Here is a 21,839-nt window from a genome sequence, read left to right as displayed (position 1 = left end):
GGGGAAGACGGAGATTGTTTTCTTTTTCTTTGCTAGTTTTCCTTGTCATTTACGTTGTAATCCCTTACGTTAAGCTCTGTCAGTTTTGTGCGTGTGAGCAGTAAATTTGGATGCTTGAGGTGGGTGGTAAATGGTTAGTTTCTGACTAGCTGCATTTTAGCATTGAAGAAACGCATAGTGTATTGTGCTGTATCCATAGGGGTTATTTATTTTTCGATTTTCATATACTTATATCTGAGCGAGCACATTTAATAAAGAGATAGATGTGTTTATTAAGCTTAACCCCTTCTTGAACTATTACAAAATAATATGGCATGGGAGTTTGAGATGTCACACCATACTGTACCGTATCATGGCGATGACACTCGCTCAGAAGTTGAGCAGGTGTCATTGACAGTGTGTATCACCCATGGTTGGAGATTACTCTGATGTCAGTGTCAACCATTTAAATGCCCCTCTGGGGCTCTTCAAAAACATTAATGTACCCCAAAAAAACACTCATTCTAAATCTGCACTACAAACACCAAAAAGGGCAGCAATTAGGGTTGAGCGATCATTTTCGGAAAAAATTGGATTCCGATCAGCGATCGAGAAAATTTCACGATCGTGATCGGAATTCCGAACACGATCTTTTTAGGTGGGATCGGTAGTATTTCCCACAATGCCTTCACACTGCGTATATAGTGTATACTCAGTGTGAAGGCTCCGCTGCGGTTCCATAGGAATGAATGGAAGCAGTCGACACACAGCCTTAACCCCCTGCGCACTGGCTGCCTCCTTTCATTCTAATGGGAGACTAAACTAACATGTCTCGTAGCTACTTACCTCCAGAGATGGCTGCTCCGCTGCTGTTCGCCTCGCTGCCGCTCCAGCTGCAGTCTTCTTCGTCTCGCGGCCCCCTCCCTGCCAGGTTAGGAGAGTGTGGGTGGGTTAGGAGAGTGTGGGCGGGTACAGGGCGCCCAGTACCCGCCCACACTCTCCTAACCTGTCCACACTCTCCTATCCTGGCAGGGAGGGGGCAGGGAGCAGCGTGGAGCGGCAGTGAAGCAAAGAAGAAGGAAGGACCGGGCACCGGACCAGCCATCTCTGGAGGTAAGTGGACACCAGGGGGGACTAAGTAGCCAGAGGATTAAAAAAAAATCCTCTGGCTACTTAGTGATTCACTACACAGTGTGGATTCTAACAATTCTTAGATTCCATGCTGTATAGTGAATAGGATTGCTTTTAAAATCCGATCTCCGATTAAAAAAAAAATCCCATTGACTTGCATTGGGATCGGAATTGGGATCGAGATCGGGTTCGAATGAAAAATGATCGGAAATCGGATTTTAAAATCGATCCTGAAAAGTCAGGATCGGCTCAACCCTAGCAGCAATCCTTCTCCTTTGTGCCCTGCTGTGTGACTAAAAAGCAGTTTAGACAAACATATACCACATTGTCACCTGAAATAACCTCAGTCAATGTTAGAATCTGGATAACCCCTTTAATTTTCCAGAAGCACTCCTGCAGTCAAAATGATCACTTTTTTTTACGGAATATTAAATGGTAGTATTAAGTAGTACAACTTGCCCTGCAAACATTAAGCCATCAAATATCTTGTTGAATAAAAAAATTTAAAATGTATGGCCTTTAGCAGGTGGGGAGTCAAAAAATGACTGTGGTGGGATGGGGTTTAATAAGTGGGAAAGGAAACATACCTCCTTAATAAGTTATATTACAAAGGTTTTTTTATATTCAAATGCACTACTCTTTTATGAAAAGTTGTTTATTACTGAGTTATGTTTTAATTATGTTAATTGGCTATACAAGTGATGCTTGGTTCACACGTGTGTTCGTCTATTAGCAGGGGCACCCGAAAGGGTCTGTCCGCCAAAAACCTGCGGACCCCAGAGACCATGTTGATTTTAGACTGATTCTGCAGTGGAGTCTCTTAGAGAGACTCCAACACAGATGTGAACATAGCCTGAGTAAGGCTGGGTGTATACCACCGCTGGAACTCTATTCGGGGATTCCTTTACCCTTTACCCTTGAAAAATGTGGTAGCACTGCAAGCAGTGCTTTTTTCTCTGCATTTTTTTTTTTTTCACTTTTTGGGTGGAAACAGGAGGGATACCCGGCAGACCCCATTATCTGTGGGAATCTATTTTTTTAAGCGGATTAGGTTTCTTTTCAGGGGTTCTAAGTGACACTCCTGAACAGAAACCAGAAAGCTGGTGTGAACCTGGCGTCAGAGGAATAAATAAGTAATAATTGACAAAAATGCATTAACTCTTCTATCCTTGAAAACATTCTTACGTTGCAACAGTTTTTCCACACCCGACTGAAACTTTTGCAAAATACTGTAGCTGGAAACGTTTTGCTTTTTGCACCATCTGCTGCTGTGCATTCATTTTTAGAAAGCCTGGAGTTAAAATGATGGGTGCAGTTTCCTAAGTGAGGTCACATATTGGTACTGCACTGTCACTGAAGAGGTTTAGCAAATGCTTCATGGTGCTTGAAAATGATTCCTGCAAAATCGGCCCTCTAAAGGCCTAGTGGCACTCCTCTGCTTTTGCTTATTGCTGGGAGCTATGTTTATTAACCTAAATGTTCATTAGCCTAATATTTATACATTTGATGAAACTCCTGTGAGGTCAAAATACTCACAAAATTTAATAGGGATTTCCACAATACTGGTACCTCAGGGACTTGAAAATATTTCCAGCAAAATTTGTTGTCCAAAAGCCTGCCAGGTGCCCAAGCAGCAGTTTACATCGATATTTGGGGCATTTCATTATTCCAGAAAAATGTCATGAGGAAATATGGGATGCATTTTCTCCTTTTACCGCTTGTAAATGTAATTAAAATGAGTGGATTTGCACCTGAAAGTATGAATTACGAAAAAAAAAACTTGTTCGGTAAGGGCTGCTGGTAGCACATTGTTAAAGCCCACAATAGCAACAAAACAGCAAATTCCTCCAGCAATACCTTCACCACGTGACATCACTGGCACAAAATCTGATGTCTCTCAGGGGCAACACGGTGGCTCAGTGGAGGGGCAACACGGTGGCTCAGTGGTTAGCACTGCAGCCTTGCAGCGCTGGAGTCCTTGGTTCAAATCCTGCCAGGAACAACATCTGCAAGGAGTTTGTATGTTTTCCCTGTGTTTGCGTGGATTTCCTCCCATGTCTTCAAAGACATACTGATAGGATAAAAAAAATGTACATTGTGATTTCTGTATGGGGCTCACAATCTACATTAAAAAAAAAAAAAATTCCTCGGACACTTTTAAGTCAGAAAGAGTCATTGGACTTAGTGCCAGTGACGTCATGTGGTGAAGTTAATTGCCAGAGGGTATGTATGCTTTTTCCTGCAGTCACTTTGGATGTGGCCACAGTGTTCCCATGTAGCAGGCTTCCAGGACAATTGGCTTTAGTTTATTGATTCCTATATACAGCACAATTGCTTTTTATTCCCAACTAGGATGCCATACTGAAGTGGGACTCTCAGCTAGAGAAACAAATGCTATTCCAGCATTTCCATATAGGTAGATTTGATTAGTGTATTTCTGTGGTTCTGTTTCAAAGTATAGGAAGTATTTTATATTTTGGTAGAGTCCATGGGATGTATCAGACTTTGAGCAAATAGATCCTTGGTGTGGTTTATTAAAGTGCATTTTTATGTCAGTTACATTGGAGCACAGTTGCACCTTATTGATTATTATATAATATTTATTAATTCATTTGAGTGATCTGTCTGAAAAGCATTTAAAATTTTGAAAATTCCAGATATTTTGAAATTTTCCCCACATTTTGTATTTTTTCATACATAAATGTAAAAATGTCTACAAAACATGAAATACAAAACGCCACGAAAAACTATTTCAAAATCACATATGTAAGTTAAGTTAAAACATTCCAGAATTATTATCTACAGTCAGAAATGTAAGTCTTGAAAAATGGAGTTGGGCCCTTAAAGGGATTCTATCATCAAAAAAAACATTGTAAACTAAATTCAGGTAGGAATAGCCTTTATGAAGGCGATTCATCTCTTTATCTTGAGGGCTCCCGCTACCGTTTTTGAATTTTTCTTCATTGTGCTCAAAAAGCACAGAAAGGTGTTTCCTCTGTGCTTAGAGAGCTCAGGGGGCGTTCCCCTGTGCTCTGAGCATAGCGTTGTCATTCATTCCAGCGCTGCTTTTCTTCTGCTCCTCTTCTTACAAGAGACCACCACAAAATGGCCGACGAACATGAACAGTCGGTTCCTGTGGTGGTCTCCTGTAAGAAGAGGACCAGAATGCCTGACAGAGCAGAAGAAAGGCAGCGCTGGAATGGATGACAACGCTGTGCTCAGAGCTGTAGAGGTTATTGAGTCGTCATAGCGAAGGTTAAACAACCAGATTCTGCATTGTTCAGTGACCTCCCTGTTGTTGTAGCGTTGCAGCTGTTAGTCACACATGCCTCAATTATGACAGTGCTATAAATGTAGCTGGCTGGTAATAAACACCAACACCCTACATTTATGAAACAAGGCTCTAAGGAGTTGCCTTAACTTCAGGCAAAAACAAAATAAAATCCAGCTCCTCTTAGCAACTAACTAAACAGAAATGTGACCCTAACTATACATGTGGCTTACTACCAGCCACATGAACAAAACAAGCACAACTTTGTCTCTTTGGACTCAGGATTACAGGACAGACCCATACATCTCCTTTTACTCCTGGACCTGCATTGGAGTCCAAAATTTGCAGCCTTTTTGTGGCCCAGTAATGAGCCAAGGACTCACACCTGGAGCTGAGGCCTACTCAAGACCCGCACAGGACCGCACATAAGTTAAAAACCTGGAGGAGATATAGCATGATTCCAGCATCCTGCCTGTCACCTTCTCACTACTTTATTGCCCTTTTCTGAAAGGCTCATGTTTTAGCTGAAATATTGCATGGGGCAATAAACTTCCTTCACTGTCTTTTCACTTTATTTGAAGTGCTACCTACTTTTTTCTGTTTATCGAGTGGGACAGAGCCGATTCCCAGAGGTGAGCACCCTGATACATATACTTGTGTGGCCTTGATTTATGGACTCTTAGGGCTAGTTCACACGGAGTTCTGCATGTACACATTCCGTCGCGGCTGCTGCGACGGGATGCCGGTGCAGTGCAATGGCATCCCATTGCGACATTCCGCGATGGATTAGGCCCAAATGAATGAGCCGCAAACGCAGCGGAATCTACGACAAGATAGGGCAGCTTGCTTCTTTTTTCCGCTACTAGCTAGCAGAAAAAAGAAGCAAGCGGCTCCCATTGAAGTCAATGGGAGCAGCGGATTTTGAGGCAGATTCCGTATCAAAATCCGCTGCCAACTTGCCCAGTGTGAACTAGCCCTTAGAAGAACTCTGTGCTCTTTATTGACGTCATTCACTGACATGCTGCATATTATATTCATTTTAATACGGGACATTAAAATATGAATCCATCAACCCTAGCTGACAGAAAAGGAGCTGTAATATATATTTCCTCACAATATTTTAGAAAGGTTGTTAATTCTCGCATCTTAGAGCAGTCGCTGTTAACTCTAAAAAGTTGTAGTTCTTCAATCCATCTGACTACTGAAATTAGGTTTTTGACATTTTTTTCTAGAAAAGTGAGACATTTCCTTGAATATCGTAAGCCTGATGTCTTTTTCCGCTGTCATTGTGTAACCCCTTGTAGACCATTAACCATATGAATCCCCTGTTCTTACCATGTAGAAAAACCAAACAAATATTTCTTGACCTGCACATTAGACCAGCACATACAAGATAAAACTTGTCTCTACTTCAGTTTAACTCATATGAAGGGCATATTCTGGAATAATTTCTTGGCCACAGGAAGGATTGTGAAGGCTGAACACTGATGAATGAACTCTCCCTAGAGCAGGCCTCTTGTATTGTTGCTGTAGTTGAAGAGGAAATGAATGTGTATTTGTCCTTGATATGACAAGGTGATTGGATCAGGTTTAGCTGATATTAGTCCTTGGGACATATGTCTTAAATTTAATAAAACATGTTCTAAATGAGCTGGGGGAATATTTCACGTGACGTTTTTTGACCTATGGGGTTGTTTTTTGCAATGAGAAATCACATCTGTATTTAAAAAAGCAGAATACGAAGTAATGTGGTGAATGATATGTGACAGGTTATGTGCTGTAATAATTATTTAATCATATGGTTGTTGAAATTTAGGCATGTATGGGTGTCAGCAGTTATTTAAGACTTTAATAAATATTATTTTCATATATTAAATACTTTGTATATTTTGCGTTAATAGGGTTGTCCCACAAAGTAAACTCAGCAGGATCCACGTTCAACCTGAGCGCAGCCAGAATAAATGTGGGCAGGACTGGCAACGATTAGCGCTCCTATCACTTCAATGGTGCGATACTTTGGCTGTCTCTGGCACTTAGCATTGAAGTGATGAGATAGCCGAGTGCCGTGCTTCAGCTATCTCCAGCACTCCCATTGATGTGAATGGGAGCATTGAGTACTACCAGTCCCATCTACTGTAAAGATGGACATCACACCAGAATGTGCCAATATTTCCTTTTCTTTATTGATCACAAGTGCAATAGATGTAGAGCAGAACGTTTTTCAGTCTAAAATAAGACCTTCTTCAGACTCTGTAGGTGCATAGGAATGTAGCCCAGTCAACGTGACAACACTTGTAGTCGTATCCCGTACGTATGTATATCCACTATGTCGAGCATATGGCGCCAGCTGTATCGGCAGGGACGCCAGGAGGATTAGCGCAATACGACTACAAGTGGTGACACGTCGACTGGACTACATTGCTGTGCACCTACAGAGTCTGAAGAGGTTTCTGATGTCCCATCCCACATATGGGCCTTACACTTTGAGTGTACTCCCTATGGGTTGTGCTTACATTCTGCTTTCCACATGATTCTATGTGCTATCTGATATTCCCACCTTGGGTTTCTATTATGTTGTTCTGTTGTTGACCGCATAACAGGACTTTGAGAATTTCACAATTGTTTGTGCAATCGGAATGGCTACTAGGTTACTGCCCTGGAGAATTCCCCCGCACAACTATTGGCGTACCATGCAGCTCATACATATGGAGCGGCTTTGCTTGGGTAAGGCCCTTTTTCACACTAGGCTTCAAATGAAGGAATCGATTCCAATCTATCATTTGCAGTAGAAGAGACACCGATACACCCAAACCACTTACGTATATGCCCAGGAAAGAAAAGGAGTAGCCGTGAGATTTGTGTATCACAGGTTGAGATCCACTGCTCTAATACAAAGAATTTTTTTTTTTTTTTTTAATTTAAAGGGGTTATCCAGCTATCAAAAATTTTCTGCAAATACATCAAATGCTAAACACTCTGTTTCCATGCGCAGCCTTGTCTTGGCTTTATTTTACTTGAGACTTCTTGTATCACTATTATTTACATGCAGTAACATAACATAACAAACAACATTTCCCATGATGCATTTGTTTGGTCTCCCCTCCAATGAAATCACAGGTAATAAATCACACTCACATCTGAGGTCAGATAATGCAGTGATGTTTCGTTTGGATGCTCACTCCCCCTTCCGCCCCTGTGAGCAGCAGACATAGGGAGTGAGATCAGGCAGATGCATCATGGGAAATGTAGCTTCTTCATAGATTTACAGCATGTAAATAACAGCAATACGAGGTGTCTCGAGTAAAGTAAAGCCAAGAAAAGGCTGCACAAGGCTCCATGTTGGAGTGAGTTGTAAGTGGTGACCTGGATTCTTTATTCACTGTTCTGCTCTCCGCTCCCTCTCTACTCATATCACACCTGAAGCATAGAAGAACCTCACCACTTACGCCCCTGGGTTTTGATTTGTCTTGGGGTACTTAGGGAACTATCATACTTTGTGCGTTGGCTCTTTGTTGTCCACTATATTGTGTTGGGACACTGAAGGGGAGGTATTATTCTGTGGGTATGGGGCACTGAGAGGACATTGTACTGTGTGTGGGCACTTAGGGGACCATTATAATGCAAGTGGCAGCACTGAGGTGGGTACTTTTCTGTGTGGGATCACTGAGCAGCGATGATGCTGTGAGTTGAACTTTGTCAAAGTAATAATACAGCAATATAATGGGAGCACTAGGGGTATGTTCACACAGAGTTTTTTGCAGTCAGATTTTTTTTTTTCTAATTGTAGATTGTGAGCCCCATATAGGGATCACAATGTACTTTTTTTTTTTTCCTATCAGTATGTCTTTGTAGAATGGGAGGAAATCCACACCAACACGGGAAGAACATACAAGCTCCTTGCAGATGTTGTTCCTGGCGGGATTCAAACCCAGGACCCCAGTGCTGCAAGGCTGCAGTGCTAGCCAGTGTTGCCCCCTTTGCAGGCGGATTTTGAGGTGGAATTTGTCATGGAATATCACATTTGCAGCATCTACTGTGCAGATGATGTAACTGCTTGTTCAAGACAGAGCAGTGTGTTTGAAGGGGCCTTCCAAGAACCCCCCAACCAAAACTAGGTAAAGGCAGAGTGTGATATAAAGTAACAAAAGAAGCCTCAAACACCTGTCCATTCTAGTGCTATTCTAGCACCTCATTGACAGTATTTGTTTCTGGTGCTGCAGCAATGACATGTGAGACAGTGTCAGATCATACAGGAGAGTAAAGCATCTTTTGTCACTTAACTTTTTTTTTTTTGTCTTGTAAAATACCTGTATTTTAGTCTTGTCAAATGCCTTATGATGGCTTTCATTCTATTTCAGGTTTTTCTGATTGTTTCCCCCTTATCTGTGCTTTTCAACTGGAGAGATGAACTGGAGACCTGGGGATATTTCAAGGTGACAGTTATTCATGGAAATCGGAAGGATTTTGAACTAGTGCGACTGCGGCAAGGAAAATATGAAATTGCTTTAACTACATATGAGACGCTTCGCCTTTGTTTAGATGATCTGAACAGGTGAGCACACAAATATACTCTTAAGTCAAACTAATGTGGAAATCGAAACTTCATTCTGGAGTGAAATTATCCTTTGCAAAGAACTTGCTTATTTTCCTTTATTATTAAAGGGATTCCCTTTTTTTTTTTCTTGTTAACACGTCGGAATAGCCTTAAGAAAGGCTATTCTTCTCCTACCTTTAGAAGTAGTCTCCGGCCCGCCGTTCAGTTAAAATCCCGTTTTTTGTCGGTATGCAAATGAGTTATTTTGCAGCACTAGTGGCGGGCCCCAGCACTCAAACAACACTGGGGGCGTCCCTAATGCTGCGAGAGAACTCTCTCCAGCGACGCCTTCATCTTCTTCAGCAACCGCCTTTTCACTCGTCTTCTGCCGGCTTGGGTCACACTTTGTCGCCTGCACAGTCGGCTCTGCCATCGGGCCTCATGCAGAGCTGACTGTGCAGGCGACAAAGTGTGACCCCAGCCGGCAGAAGACGAGTGAAGAGGCAGTCATTTTTTTGTGGCCGCTTACGCGAGCATGCGCAGTACGCTCCTGTAGTTCAACGGAGTACAGTCTATGATTTCATTTGATTGCATTCTATGGGACTTGCAATCAAATGATTGCAGGTTCTATCCCCGTAGAGGGGGGCTAATAAAATAGTAAAAAAAAAAAAAAAAAGTTTAAAATAAATAAAAAATGAAAAGTTATAAATCACACCCTTTCCCTAGAATACATATAAAAGTAGAAAATTACTGTGAAACATATTAGGTATTCCTGTGTTTGAAAATGCCCAGTCTTCAAACTTATAAGAAAAATGTTCCTGTAGGGTGAACATCATAGTGGGTACAAGAATCAACAGTGCCAAACTGTGGGGGGTTTTCACTGTTTCGCCTTTGATTTGAATAAGAAGTGATCTAAGCAATAGACATTCCCCAAAACGGTACAACTAAAAAGTACATCTGACCATGCAAAAAGAAGATGCTCTATGCTTCCCGTGCAGCTGCAGGGCTACCTATCAATGTGAGCTTGTAGCTGTTGCAAAACTACAATTTCCGTACATTAAATATTTTACCACATTTTTGCTTCAAATTTTTTTTCCCTATTTTCCTCCAAGAATGGCTAAAAAAGGAATGAGAAATCTATAGGAAGTGCTTATACCTCTGTTTTCTGCTCAATCTACTTCTGACTTTAGCTCAAGAAACTGCAGCAAAATATGCAACAAAAAGGCTGCGTTTCCACAAGAGGGCCTCAGCCTTAAAGTGAAGCTCTTAATAAACAGCTTCACATACTCCATTTACGTTGTAGTGACATTTATTGTTGTAGAGTAGAGTCACTTTTGCTTCAAAGCCTTTTATTGTCGGCGGTTTCTATTGAAGTCACGCGCGTGCGCAGTAGCGCTCCTGCGCATGCTCCAGCGCCTGCTCGCAATGTTCTCTATGGAAAAAAGGCGCTGAAGCGTGCGCAGTAGCTGTACTGCGCACACGCGTGATTTCAATGGAAACTGCCAACGATGGAGGCGGTGAATAAGTAGGAGGAGGAGGGCTTGGAGGCAGCGGTGGTCGTCCAGAAGGTATGACGCAAGGGGGTGCACGGAACGCCCACTGTGAACTGTGGAGCTGATTTGCATATCGATTTCCACGGTAATTAACAAAATCGTGGGGGGGGGGTCTTTCTATAAACTATTAGCAGCACCTGAATAGCCTTTTTAAAGGGGCTCTATCATTGAGATAAGTCATTTTTAACTAATCACATACTTGCGTAGCCTTTAGAAAGGCTATTCTACACCTACCTTTTAGTATGTAGATTGCCTCAGTGGTTTCTGAATAAGTCCGTTTTTATTCAGATGCTAATTAGACTGGTGCACGATGCATCGTGCACCCCCTTTGCTATTGTTTCCTATGGGAGGCTGCTTCTGCTGATGATGATGACTCAGCTTCCTGTTTGCACACACACACAGGAGATAATACCAGAGACGAGTGCTGCTAGGAACTTCCTGTGCTGGCTGGAAGTTCATTAGCATATGAATAAAAACGGACTTATTCAGAAACCACTGAGGCAATCTACATACTAAAGGTAGGTGTGGAATAGACTTTCTAAAGCCTATGCAAGGATGTGATTAGTTAAAAATTACTTTTCCCAATAATAGAGCCCCTTTAAAGGCTATTCAGGCATATCTTTAGCTAAAAACATGAAAATCTAGTGATAGAGGCCCTTTAATAATATTATATAGTTAGAAAAAAAACTATATATATATAAATATATTTATGTTTGTTTGAAAGAGGATTTGTTGTCTTCTCTTCAGAATTCACAAAGGAGAAAATGAAATTCTCTTCTTCAGAGCATACTGGTGTTGCCTTCCTCTTGACTTCAATATGACTTAAAGTGAATATGTATTTTTCTTTTTTGTCTACAGTATAGAGTGGTCAGCAGTCATTGTGGATGAAGTACATAAAATTAAAAACCCAAAAGCAAGAGTGACTGAAGTCATGAAAGCTTTAAGATGCAAAGCTCGTATCGGACTTACAGGGACCATACTACAGAACAACATGGAGGAGATGTGGTGTGTTATGGACTGGTGAGTGTCTCTGTCAACATTTCTATTTGTTTTTTTTGACTTACCGTATATACTCGAGTATAAGCCGACCCGAATATAAGCCGACCCCCCCTAATTTTACCACAAAAAACTGGGAGAACTTATTGACTCGAGTATAAGCTGCGAAGGGGGGGGGGGGTGGTGGAATGCAGCAGCTACTGGAGAATTTCAAAAATTAAAATGGTTGGAGTTTTTGGGTGCAGTAGTTGCTGGGTGCTGGGAAAGGGGAGGGGGTGTTTTGGTTGTCTGTCTGCCCCTTCTCTGAGCTTGAGGACTGGGTTTTTTTTTCCCCCACTTGGAATTCATCCTGGCTGAATATAGGGTATCTGCAGTGCTCCTATTAACCCCTTCCCAACGGAGCAGGAGCACTGCAGATACCCTATATCAGGGGTCGGCAACCCCTGGGACGCGTGCCAAGACTGTCACACGAGGCATATTTTGCTGGCACGCCAGCCAGCCCGCAACCTTCATGCACTAAATTGAGAGAGAGCGTCCTTTCAGTGCTCTGCCAGAGCTGAGGTATAGGACACGCCCCCTTCTCTCACTGCCCACCAATCAGAGGTGAGCCTCTCACTGCACAGGATAAGGGCTCCCTGGACCTGCTGCTACACGTGAGGAGGAGCTCCTGCCGTCTGCAGCCCTGAGGAGGAGAGGAGGCAAAGTTAAAGCAAAAACACCAGGTACGTGTGTTACTAACTATTCTCATTAATGTCAGGCATTTGGGGTTATTACTTTAGTTTTAGTAACTCCATGTGCCTCACATTAATAGCAGTTAACCCCATCATGTCCTTCACATTAACCCCTGTGTGGCTCACATAAGGGTTACTGAGGTGTGAGACATATGGAGGTACTAATAAAGGACCTATATAATGAAGATATTCACTTATTACCTCCATATGTCTCACATATCAGTGTCCCTTATGTAAAGCACACGGGGTTAATGTGCGGAACATGATGGGGTTAACTGCTATTAATATGAGGCACATTGAGTTACTAAGCTGTAATGTACATGACTGGACTTTTTATCCACAACTTTGGATAAGAGTACAGACCTATACATTTCTAAGGACCCATATATACAGCCATTTTTGTGGCTGTGTATCTGGGCCAAAATGAAGAACTAAAAATTATGGAGCAGGTCCTATATGTGTCCTATACATCCCCTATATCTGTCTGCATTTGCAGCCCTGTCAATTCATTTTTAACATATAGGTCAGTGAAAACCACATGTGTGCCACTTGTATGCAGGAGGCGTAAGGCTGAGGCCCCACGTTGCAGAAATGCAGCGTTTTTTTGCAGATTTTGATGCGGTTTATTTCAACCAAAGCTAAAAATGGCTACAGAAGGAACAAGAAATATATAGGAAGCTTCTTATATGTCTCTCTTCTGCTCAATCCACTCCTCGCTTAGGCTCAGAAAAACACAGCAAAATATGCAACAAAAAAAAGGTGTGTTCCCACAACGTGGGGGGCCCCGGCCTTAGGCTAAAGCCCCACGTTGCAGAAACAGCTTTTTTCGTTGCAGATTTTGCTGTGTTTTTTGAGCCGAAGCCAAGAGTGGATTGAGCAGAAGGGAGACATGTAAGGGGGCGTTTACACTACCGTCATTGTCCGCAAAACAGCAAACAGCAAAACCTACATGTCAGGTTTTGCTGTCCGCTTGAAAAGTCGGACATCTTTACAAACAGACAGTTAAGGACAGGCACGGAGTGCAAAAGAACGCACCCGATCGCCATTTAAATGAATGAAAAGTGTCACGGACACAGCTAGTGTCCGCTCCTAATGTCCGTGCCAGATTTTGAACGGACACTAGCAGCGGACACTACCTGTCGGACTATGACGGTAGTGTGAACGCTCCCTAAGAAGCTTCCTATATATTTCCCATTCCTTCTGTAGCCATTCTTGGCTTTGACGGAAAAAAAAAACGCAGCTAAATCTGCAACAGAAAAAGCTGCATTTTTGTAATGTGGGGCCTCAGCCTTAGTGTGATTCTATTGGGTAGTGACAATGTAACTAGATGCAATTATAGCCAGTTCCTGGGCACCAGTGCGGTCACTTTGGTGTAAGTGTGACTCCCATTAATTCCTGGCAGGGGTTTTGTGGTTACTGCACCGCCAGCAACTAAAAGTGACTGAAATTAATCTGCGTTTCATTTACAGAAAACTGAAGTTACTAACGGCCGAGGACTGGATGCAGCATCCAGGTGCATTGTGTGTCAGCGCTTTACAGGTGTTACCTCACTCTGCTCCCAATCACATACATTACCACTAATTGTGGGTTACGCATGTACTTACATTGCTTTTAATGGAAAAGAACATGTGTATCCAGGCAAATAGTGGTAAGCGCATGTGGCTGGGAGCACAGAATGACAGCACCCCTATGTTTATGCTATATGACTTTAGTGTAGGTGTCGTCAGCTTTACAATTATTGACCGGCACTCTGAGGACCTCATCTTTGATTTTTTAATTTAAATTGGCACGCCGAAGGAGGGATTTAGAACTTGTATTTATTTAATTTTTTTGTTATATTTTTTCTTAAAGCTTCTTTATTTTAAGTAATTTCTGGAAGATTCCATACATTACTATTGCGGCTGGTCATAGACATTCCCCCCCGCCCCCCCCAAAAAAAAAAAAAAAAAAAAAAAAATAAAAAAACATTTTTTTTTTTTTTTTTTTTTGTGCTTGACTTGAGTATAAGCCGAGGGGAGCTTTTTCAGCTCAAAAACTGTGCTGAAAAACTTGGCTTCTGCTCGAGTATATACGGTACATCAAGTTCTGTAAGTAAACAATTGGTTTTGGCTTTCTTTTTTGATACACGCTTTAGCTTTCCTGCTTTCAATTATAATTACACCTGCATCATCCATCTTGCCATTCATTTTGCATGAGAAACTAGAATTCCTTATCTTGCAGTATATTTTTGGGGTTTTTGTTACTCTCTCTTATACATTTACAGCATAATAAGACAAGTGAAATGAATGTTTGCTTCTTTCAGTCCTTTCTTTTATTCCTGATCTTTACAGATACATGATAAATATTTTCCATAATGACATATTTGGGAATAGAAAGAACCACAGTTTCACAGCCAGGTTCACACTGTGGGACCAGAATGAGATTGAGAGCCTTTCCACTAAAACAGTGGTTACCTGCGGACACCCGCAAGTTCTAATTTATTTATTTATACTGAAACCAGCAAAGACAAAAGATAGTTAAATAGTATTTAACTATTGTGAATGCCCATTGAAATCAGTGTAGTGCAGTGGCAGACTAAGTTCTCCCTAGTATTTGTTACTCTTTTTGTAGCCACTTGCTATTCTAGCTAATTGCTAAATGTCTATTAATTGATTTCCAAATTCAGTCTTCCCATTTACATCAAAAGAAAATCGGTCTAAGGTATGCAGGTTTTTAATATTTTACTTTTATTTATTTATTTTTTTTATCCTTCCTACTAATATTATAAATGTGAAAGTTTGGATGTTTGTTCCTCGATCATGCAAAAACATGGCTTCATGACTGTATGAATTTATATTCACATACTACATTAAACTGCTCTTGGAAGCAGGGTGATAAAGCCAGGTCTGTTATCTCTTATGTAAACACACAGCTAACTCTCAGTCCATTGTGTACATGTATTTGCATATTATCTGATGTGCTCCAGGCATTGTGCTGACACACTGGATGGGAAAACGACTTTAATCCAAATTTGCAGTTTGCCAAGAGTGTGCAAAGCAGTAATCAAAGCAAATGGTGGCTATTTTGAAGAACCTAGAATATAAGACATATTCTCAGTTGTTTCACACTTTTTGGTTAAGTATATAATTCCACATGTGTTAATTCATAGTTTTGATGCCTTCAGTGTGAATCTACAATTTTCATAGTCATGAAAATACAGAAAACTCTTTGAATGAGAAGGTGTCCAAACTTTTGGTCTGTACTGTGTATATGTACCATATTTTTCGGACTATGAGACGCACTGGACTATAAGACGCACAGGTTTTAGAGGAGAAAAATAGGGAAAAAAAATTTTCAGGCAAAAAATGGTAAAATAATGTATGGGAGTTGTAGTTTTGGAACAGCTGCAAGGCCACATTGACAGGTGACCCTGCAGCTGTACGGGGATGTATAGGGCGTTGTTTTTTTTTTTTTTGTGGGGCCAGGTGTACTTTTTAGTTATACCATTTTGGGAAATGTTTATTGCTTAGATCACCTTTTATTTAAATCAGAGGCAAAACGGTGAGAAAAAACGGCGGTTTAGCACTTTTGATTTTGACGTTCACTGTACATAAAAATATTAGTAGACCGGGCATTTTCAGACACAGGGATACCTAATGTATATGTTTCACAGTAATGTTATACTTTTATATGTATTCTAGGGAAAGGAGGTGAACTTTTATTTATTTTATTTTTTATTATATTTTTTAAGTGTTTTTTTTACTATTTTATTATCCCCCGCCTAGGGGGCTTGAACCTGCAATCATTTGATTGCAAGTCCCATAGTCGGCAATACAAGTGTATTGCCGTCTATGGGAGATTCTATACATTACTATCGCGGAGTGTCATAGACCAGACGCGATAGTAATATATATCTATGACAGGCCTGGGAGCCTTCATTAGGCCTCCGGCTGTCATCGGAACAGGTCAGCTCCTGCGGCCTTGCCGTGCAGGAGCCGGACTGCATCACTAAAGGTATGGGGCCGGTGGGGACCGGCCCCGGGGCTAACTTTAAACTGCTGGGACCTGCGGAGGAGGAGCGGATTTACAGCATGGCCGCGCTACTGCCACCGCTGGTTTTCTTCAGCGGCAGGTGCGTGGCAATCTGCAGGCCCGGCAGCTAAGACAGTCCCCGGCATCTGCTGTAATAGACTGGCGGATGCCGGGGAGTGTTTTAGCTGCCGGGGCCTGCAGTATTGTCACACTCCTGCCGCTGCAGAAAACCAGCGGTGGCAGTAGCGCGGCCATGCTGTAAAGCCGCTCCTCCCCCCACATTCGGACTATAAGACGCACCCTCATTTTCCTCCGAAGTTTGGGAGGGAAAAAGTGCGTCTTATAGTCCGAAAAATACAGTATATATATATATATATATATATATATATATATATATATATATATATATACACATATATATATATATATATATACACATATACACATATATATGTATAATATATATGGCTGGTCAGGTAATGGAGGGGGTGTACATCACACCCAGACTACTAAGGTGGGTGAGATGAGAAGACTCCAGAAAGAATGTTTCTCAGCAGATAACTATTGTCTGCTGAGTGTTATTTCAAAGTTCCGGTTACTGGGCTGGATTTTTAGGAATGGCAGGTAGGTTTGGTAGTGGGACCTGTCATTCCACCCCCCTCCAGTTCACACTTTGGGGATGTTCCGGCACCGACTCAGCTGCAGAGAATCTTCTCATCAAGGGAGCTTAAGAATTCAGCTCCAGCAGCAGACTTTGGACAGAACTTGGCTGGAGAGCCAACAAAGAGGTCATATATTTTGAGCTGTGTCCTGAATGATTCTACTGGCTTTTGGATTTCTGTTATTCTAGGTGAGGTAACCTATTCTATGTTTAGTTAGAGCCTAGCCGGGCAGGGATTTATTTTTGTATTATTTCCCTTGTTGCTGCACTGCCTTTTTTAATGAAAATAAACTCTACCTTTGTTTTGGACTAAAGAAACTGGACTTGTGTGTCTGTGAACCCCACCTAGCAACCCCAGACCCTGATAATAAATCTATAGTTTCTTTTTGTTGATCTTTTTAATAAATCTTCAGGCCTACTACTACTGATAGAATGTGATTTAATAAGGTTTTCCAAGTTTTGGATATTTATGACTTATCCTTAGAGTCAAAACCTAGCACCCCCACAATTATATTCTAGCAGGAGCCACGGTGCCAGAAACACACAGCTATGTCCATGGTATATTGTCTGTGCAGGATTACTGCAGCTCAGTTTTAATTCAGTATCTAAATCCTTGAAAACCACCTTTAAATAATCTCTAAATGTTGTATTTTGTTCCCTTATATTAATGCAGGGCGGCCCCAGGATGTTTAGGTGGCAAGAACCAATTCATTGAAGAATATTCATATCCAATAGAACTTGGCCAAAGACATAATGCCACAAAGCGAGAACTAGCGACAGGAAGAAAAGTGATGCAAAAACTGGCTTTGAAAATGTCTTCATTGTTCCTAAGACGTACCAAGGCACTTATAAGTAGCCAGTTACCAAAAAAGGAAGATCGGGTTTGTAAACCATTGTTGTGTGTTGTTTACAGTATGATGGAGAAAGCATGAAAGAACTATGGAATTACTCATATATACTGTTTTTTCTTTGTCAAAAGTTTTTTGGTTTGTATTTTTTTTTAATAGACTTGAAGGACTCCATCTATATCAAGAACAATGTTAGATATTGATATACTATGTTAATTCACTGTGATTAAATATAACTCATAAACCTCTTATTTTTGAGGCTCAACAAAGTGAGATATAAACTAATTACAGTACTTTGTAGGGCAGTTAGTACAGTTTACAATGATCTACACACTGACGATAACACACTGACTTCATATTGCTAATTCAACATTATAGCATGACAGTGATAGGCTGCAATACACTTTCCCACACTGGGTGGCCACTCAGATTGAGATAGATAGATAGATAGATAGATAGATAGATAGATAGATAGATAGATATTAAAATATGACTTTCTTACTGCGGAATGTTTAGGAAATCTTTTTAATTTGTGATGCACATATAGTGAAATGCTTTTGAGCCGACCATGTACAGAACCAGGTATCACATGAGTATATTACACAGAACCAGGTATAACATCAGTATATTACACAGAACCAGGGATCACATCAGTATGTTACACAGAACCAGGTACCACATCAGTATATAAAAAGAACTAGGCTTAGACTGGGATTAATAATACAGACATGGTAGTGTACTGCTCCATTTCTCCAAGTCACTCCAACCCACACACATAACTTTAGGTGACCCCAACTCTTTCTTACTGTCCTGGTAACCTGTACATTTCTTGGCTTACGATGCCCCATCATTTTTTTGCATCATAGCATCTTTGTAAATCTTAGTCCTGAGCGTGTCTCCGTCTGATTCCTGGTCCCCAGCACAATATCCCTTTAAGTTGTGGTCCTTAGCATGGCATTCCTCATCCCCCAGCATGACAATATTTGAAATCTTTTTCCTCAGCAAGGTCCCCCTCATTGACCCTAGCATCACTACCCTTCTCATTCTTGGTCCCCAGCATGGTATCCCTTTAAATAGTAGTGTTCTTCATAGTTTCCGTGTCATTCCTAGTTCTTATCCATGGTATCCCTTTTAAATGTGGTCCTCAGCACGGTTCTCCTCTTGGACCACATCGCGGCTACTCCTTTTATTTCTGGTTGCTAGCATGGTTCCACTCTCCTATCTAGACCCACTTTCTCCTTCACTGCTAACCTTGACAAAACATGCTGATTTTTCATAGGCAAAATCTGAATTTTATTGCCCATCTGGGAAAACCCCAAGGACCCTTTTGTGGTCCAGTTCATAACATTGTCCTGGCAGTATTGGGTCTGTTGGCTTAAATGCTTAGCATTTCAGTGGCAGATTGCATGGACTATGACATAAACACAGTGTGATGCTGGTGAATTTTTCTCCCTGTTGTCCCTTACAATTCATTGATGCAGTCCATATTAGTCTCACAGTCTATGTAAGTCCAATGTGTGGTCTTTGCAGACGGATTCCCACTGAAAGATTTACTCAAAAAAGTGTTTTTTCATTGAATAAGGAGGCAGTCTATTTATAGAGAGATATTAACTCTACTACGTCTCAGCACTAGAAATACAATACACAGGATACCTGCAAACATCAAGTATATAAACCTATATGGTATCCGTATAGAGATAACAACATAAATAAGAATACAAAACTAGTTCTTAATACAAAAATAATTTTATTAATATTACACATCAAGAAAAAAAAGAAAAGACAAAACAGTTAAAAGCAATTAAAAAAGAATCGCATTGAAAATGCGAGTGGAGGTCGCAGTGTCACATGTAGATCACAATAGACAACATATATGAGTCAGTACTGTTGCTGTATTATGTCCATGAATTAAATAGTTGTACATTCATTTCAAGCCCATTAGGTGTGGATGATGAAAATAATCCGACTATAAGACGCACCCAGGTTTTAGAGGAAAAAATAGGGAAAAAAATTTTTGAAGCAAAAAAAAAAGGTAAAATATTTAATATATGGGAGTTGTAGTTTTGCAACAGCTGCAAGGCCACATTGACAGGTGACCCTGCAGCTGTACGGAGATCCATAGAGCGTTTTTTTTTTGCGGGGCCAGATGTACTTTTTGGTTATACCATTTTGGGGAATGTCTATTGCTCAGATCACCTTTTATTTAAATCAGAGGCAAAACAGTGGAAAAAAATTCAGTGGTTTGAAAAATATTAGTAGACCAGGCATTTTTGGACACAGGGATTCCTAATGTATATGTGTTTCACAGTAATTTTCTACTTTTATATGTATTCTAGGGAAAGGAGGTGATTTAGATGTTTTATTTTATTTAATTTTTTTAAAGTGTGTTTTTTTTTTTTCACTATTTTATTGCCCCTTCCCCCTAGGGGACTTGAACCTGCAGTCATTTGATTGCAAGTGCCATAGACAGCAATAGAAGTGTATTCCCGTCTATGTGAGATTCTCTACATTACAATTTTTACGGCTGGTCATAGACCAACCGCAATAGTAATATAGCAGTGACAGGCCTGGGAGCCTTCAGTTGGCTCCCAGCTGTCACCAGAACAGGTCAGCTCCTGCGATCTCGCCGCGCAGGAGCTGGCCTGCAACTTTAAAGGTATGGGGGTGTATTCTACACTTTGGGGTGAAAGGGGGGGGGTTAAGTTTTAATGCATTAGCTTTGGGCCTCCGCGTATAGCGGAGACCCGGTTGCTATGGTGACCGCTCTGCAGCAGAGAGGCCTCCATTATTCTTACAGACCCAGCAATAGAATGGCAGATGCCGGGAAGGGTTTTTGACGCCGACACAGGTGCCGGGGCCTGCAGCATTTCCACGGTCCTGTCGCTGCAGGAAGCCAGAAGCGGCAGGAATATAGCGATCTCCACATTCGGACTATAAGACGCACTCTCATTTTCCCCCCAGATTTGAGGGGAAAAAAGTGCGTCTTATACTCCGAAAAATACGGTAAATATATGGGGTCACTCAGCTAAAGCAAAATCAAATATAGTGAAGTATAGTAAAAGGTAAGTATCAATCACATATAGCTGATATCATATGGGAGAAGGAGTACATATAACTGTTGTACAAAGGGAACCTTATAAAGGCAAAATACATCATAGCGTGACTACATAGCATAGCCAAATGTAAATGAACTCCTTGTGGAGTATGCTTACCACTGCGACCTCCACCCAGAGCCCCTAAATATAAATATATATATATATATATATATATATATATATATATATATATATATATTATTTATAGAGAGATAGTTTCCACAAGTCGAGAATAACTCAGTCACTGAAAAAAATCTGGACATGTCTATTCACAAGGACACATAAAGAAGGACATATCTGTACTGCACTGTAGACATATACAATAAATGCATGCACAGTCATATCGAGTACATATTGGAAATTCAGAGAACTGTAATTTGTGCTCTATAATTTTATATAAATTTGGTAAATTCATAGAAATTTACAAAATAAAACTGAACCCATTTTAAAGATGACTCATTTCTGAACATCCTTTTACTATACAGCATCATGGCATTAAACAATTATTACATAGAAAAGCAGTTGGCTAATACAGTACAATATGTGCATAAATGTAAGCTAGGTATGTAGTTGGTCATTACTACAGCATCTATAGCCTGAAAAATGGGCAGTACTAACTATTGTGTTTCTTTCATGTACAGATAGTCTTCTGTTCCTTGTCAGAATTTCAGAAGGCAGTTTACCAAAAAGTCCTGGGGACTTCAGACGTCAGCTTGGTTCTACGAGGAAGTGAACGGTGCAGTTGTAACAGCGGCAAGAGAAGGAGAAATTGTTGCTACAGAGTAAGAAACTATTGCTATTTTTTGTTATGCTTGTGATATGGGCCACATAGAGTGGTCAGGACTGCTTTCCATGTCACACAGATTTCTAAGACATTCTCCCTATTAGATTATAAGAAGCACTGAAGAACTGACATGAAAACTTTCTGATGTGCCTACGTTACATATTTAATTCAAGTTTGGTAAAAATTGTCATAATCTGGAAGATTTCCAGTGTTTAAGAATGGTTTGAATTCTAATAATAATTCAA

General features: G+C 40.8%; 1 protein-coding gene across 1 annotated transcript in view; it reads left to right on the top strand.

Annotated features, from left to right (window-relative positions):
• Positions 1 to 21,839, top strand: part of ERCC6L2 (ERCC excision repair 6 like 2) — a 104,206-nt gene that overhangs the window by 16,302 nt on the left and 66,065 nt on the right. Inside the window, exons 5-8 of the mRNA XM_075277705.1 lie at positions 8,740 to 8,933; positions 11,327 to 11,488; positions 17,541 to 17,748; positions 21,452 to 21,592. Of these exons, the coding sequence (XP_075133806.1) occupies positions 8,740 to 8,933; positions 11,327 to 11,488; positions 17,541 to 17,748; positions 21,452 to 21,592 (705 nt within the window). The remainder of the gene's footprint in view (positions 1 to 8,739; positions 8,934 to 11,326; positions 11,489 to 17,540; positions 17,749 to 21,451; positions 21,593 to 21,839) is intronic.

The sequence above is a fragment of the Leptodactylus fuscus genome, chromosome 1 (genome assembly GCF_031893055.1).
Source record: "Leptodactylus fuscus isolate aLepFus1 chromosome 1, aLepFus1.hap2, whole genome shotgun sequence".
Classification (NCBI taxonomy): Eukaryota; Metazoa; Chordata; class Amphibia; order Anura; family Leptodactylidae; genus Leptodactylus; species Leptodactylus fuscus.
The sequence above is the reverse complement of the archived record's forward strand: the minus strand, read 5'-3'. Positions and strand labels throughout refer to the sequence as shown.